We start from the raw sequence: 3,129 nt of genomic DNA on the forward strand, positions 1-3,129 counted from the left end.
GATCAAACGGATCCCTTTATAGTAAAAAAATTTGCTCGTGCTAATAACAATTCTGTTAGAGGATTTGAAGTGATTGACCGAATTAAGTCGGAGGTTGATAAAGTTTGTGGACGTCCAGTTGTATCTTGTGCAGATATATTGGCAGTTGCAGCTCGTGACTCCGTAGTTGCTGTGCGTATTACTCCCTTCTATTCTGATATAAGCTCTAAGAGGTCGTTTGGTTCGTGCACTAAGTTATATATCCTGAGATTACAGTCTTGGAATTATAATTCTTGGACTAATTTATTCCATCTTCCAGGTGGGATAAGATAATACCAAGTTTGATGGGATAAGGTGGGATATCTCAGGATTAAGTTTGAGATTAAATTTATACTTTTTTCGGTCGAAGGTATAAACTTATCATGAGATTAGTTATACCTTCAACCAAACAAAATATAAATTTAATCTCAAACTTAATCTGAGAATATTTCACCTGATCCGATCAACCAAAACGCCCCCAAAGTTTATGACCTTTTTTCTTGTCAATTTTTTCTTTACTAGTATATATATTTTCCATACTTATTAATGTTCAATTTAAAGTCCACCATGGTCCAAATTTGTCTAAAAAAAAAAAAAAAAGAAGTAACAAATAAATTGCATGCGTTCTAAACAACTGATCAAGCTACCAACAAAAAAGGACCAAAGAAGAATACTCAAAAGATAAACGAATGAATTAGACATTTTAAGCTCAACATGAAATAAAGAACTAGTGTTTGTGAGTTTCTAGTCCATTGTATATGCTTTTGCAGCTTTAATTAGAAACAGACAACTGAGAAAACTTTTTTTTGTAAGTATATTTAAGGGATCTTGAATTTTGACAAACTCCAGTAGCAGCACGGGTAACACTCCTTCCGTCCTAATTTTTTTAACCAAAAAAACAGAATAGGGAAATACTTTCAAATTTGTGGTCTAAAAAAAGACATCGATAGTTGTGTGGCTATAAATCATCTCATTAAGGGTAAAATGAGAAGTTTAAAGTAAAATTGTTACTAAATATAGAATGATGTCATTCTTTTTTATACTGAATAAAAATAAAAAAGCGTCAAATACATTGGAACGACGGAAGTATATATATTCGATTTCAACCAATACGATTAAAAAGTATTGCGAGTCCTTTAGAAATCTAAAGATTCTCCAACTATTTATGTTAGCATGCATGTCAAAAGTCAAATGTGCATACATGAACAAACTAAGTAGGTGCGATACAGTAATAGTATATTTATTTGCTACAAATGTTATGAACCTTTCCTTGCAGAAAACTGATTTTTTTTTTTTTAATATGACCAGCTACATGGACCAACTTGGGAAGTGCAACTGGGAAGAAGGGACTCAACCACAGCAAGTAGAACCACAGCCAACAATGACATTCCATCTCCGTTAATGGACTTACCTGCACTTATCGACAACTTCAAGAAGCAAGGTTTGGATGAGGAAGACCTTGTTGCTCTCACCGGTGGTCACACGCTAGGGTTTGCTCAGTGTTTCACCTTCAGGAATCGCATCTACAATGAGACTAATATTGACTCCACCTTTGCGAGCCAACGTCAAGAGAATTGTCCACGTAGTGGAGGTGATTCCAACCTTGCTTCCCTTGATCCTACACCGGCCCTTTTCGACTCGAAATATTTCAGTAATTTGGTGTCCAAGAAAGGGCTTTTGCATTCTGATCAAGCATTATTTAGTGGTGGGGAAACTGATGATCTTGTTAAAACCTATAGCATGAACCTAAGGAGTTTCTCCAAAGATTTTGCTGAATCTATGATTAAGATGGGTAATATCAAGCCATTGACTGGGGATCAAGGTCAGGTTCGTGTCAACTGCAGGAAGGTGAACTAAGCAGTGCTGATTAATGTTGCTAATAAAATAAAGTGTTTCAATAATTTGGCTATTGTCAATTGTTTGTGATTTTTGTTCTTTTGTAACCTTTGTTGTTATTACCTAAAATAAGTTAATTGTGAGCAGAGAGTTGTGTGGTAATTTGTTTTTCGAAGAAATTGGATCATGTTGTTTTCAACTAGCGAGTACATCCCGGCCAAGGTGGTTGTCGATTGAATGAGCAACCTTTTTGCTTTTGAGTAAATTGATCTTCCTCAAAGTTGTTCGACTAATAAATTATGAAATTAATTGCATAAGTCGTCCCTAGCTAACGTACACACCAGAAAACAACTTTAACATTAGTGTTTAATTTTTTAAACTTCCCTTAGCTTGTATATTCGAACTAGGGGCGACAAATGTGCAGTTTGGGTTGAATTTGAGCGGGTTAAAATGAGCTGAATCAATAAATGACCCGCCCAAAGTTTTTCCCAGCTAAGTGATTTGGGTAAAGATGAGCTAAACAATGCGTCATAACATAACTCACCCTACGTGACACAACTTTTAATCTTACTTTGCGGAAACATCAATGGATATTCTTAATCAAACTTATTAATTAAATCGATGACTCGAATCTAATTCGTCATTGCGATTTCTCTAAATATGTGTTAACAAAAAGTATAATTTCAAATCGAATTACCATTTCCTTTTTTTGGTTTCGCATTAAACTGATAAAATGTTCCCAGAAAATGAAATTTACTAAGATATTACTCAAAATAATTATATCGATCGATTTTTGCACTTGGAAAACTTGATCATATATTGCTCTATTCTCCTCTTGATGTTATATCTCGAAAATTTTCGCGTCATTTGCGTCGTAAATAAACTAACGTAAGCTCAGAGAGGTAATGGAACCCTTATAAGGTTAAGGAATACTCTTAGCAAGTGCTAAGAAAGTGTCTAAAGGTTTCAGGATCAAGCAAAACGAAGAAATTAAGTTTGTCTAAAATTTGGGAAAATTTGGCAGAATTTTGGACAGGAAATTTTGGTCCAAATTGAGAGAGGTATATCTCCTAGAATATGAGGAGTTATGGAATGAATAACCTATGTAAATTGAAGTTCAGAGAGTCTTCTTTCCAATGCAACTGACAGATCTCAAATCCGAGACGTACAGTGGAAGATACAGCCTGTACAAAATTGTACGATTCCTCTATGCAATTCAATGGCTCGTCGAATAACGATGGTACCGTCGATGCTGCCGTCGAATTGAGGCGGTGG

At 35.1% G+C, this 3,129-nt stretch overlaps 1 protein-coding gene across 1 annotated transcript; it reads left to right on the plus strand.

The window, feature by feature from the left end:
• Positions 1-6: 6 nt before the first annotated feature.
• LOC132049799 (peroxidase 22.3-like) lies at positions 7-2,000 on the plus strand (the record flags this gene model as incomplete). Its single annotated transcript, XM_059440731.1, has 2 exons — positions 7-171; positions 1,327-2,000. Coding segments are annotated over 2 exons (714 nt in total), but the record flags the coding sequence as incomplete, so codon positions are not given.
• Between the last annotated feature and the right edge of the window lie 1,129 nt (positions 2,001-3,129).

The sequence above is a fragment of the Lycium ferocissimum genome, chromosome 3, assembly GCF_029784015.1.
Source record: "Lycium ferocissimum isolate CSIRO_LF1 chromosome 3, AGI_CSIRO_Lferr_CH_V1, whole genome shotgun sequence".
Lineage (NCBI taxonomy): Eukaryota > Viridiplantae > Streptophyta > Magnoliopsida > Solanales > Solanaceae > Lycium > Lycium ferocissimum.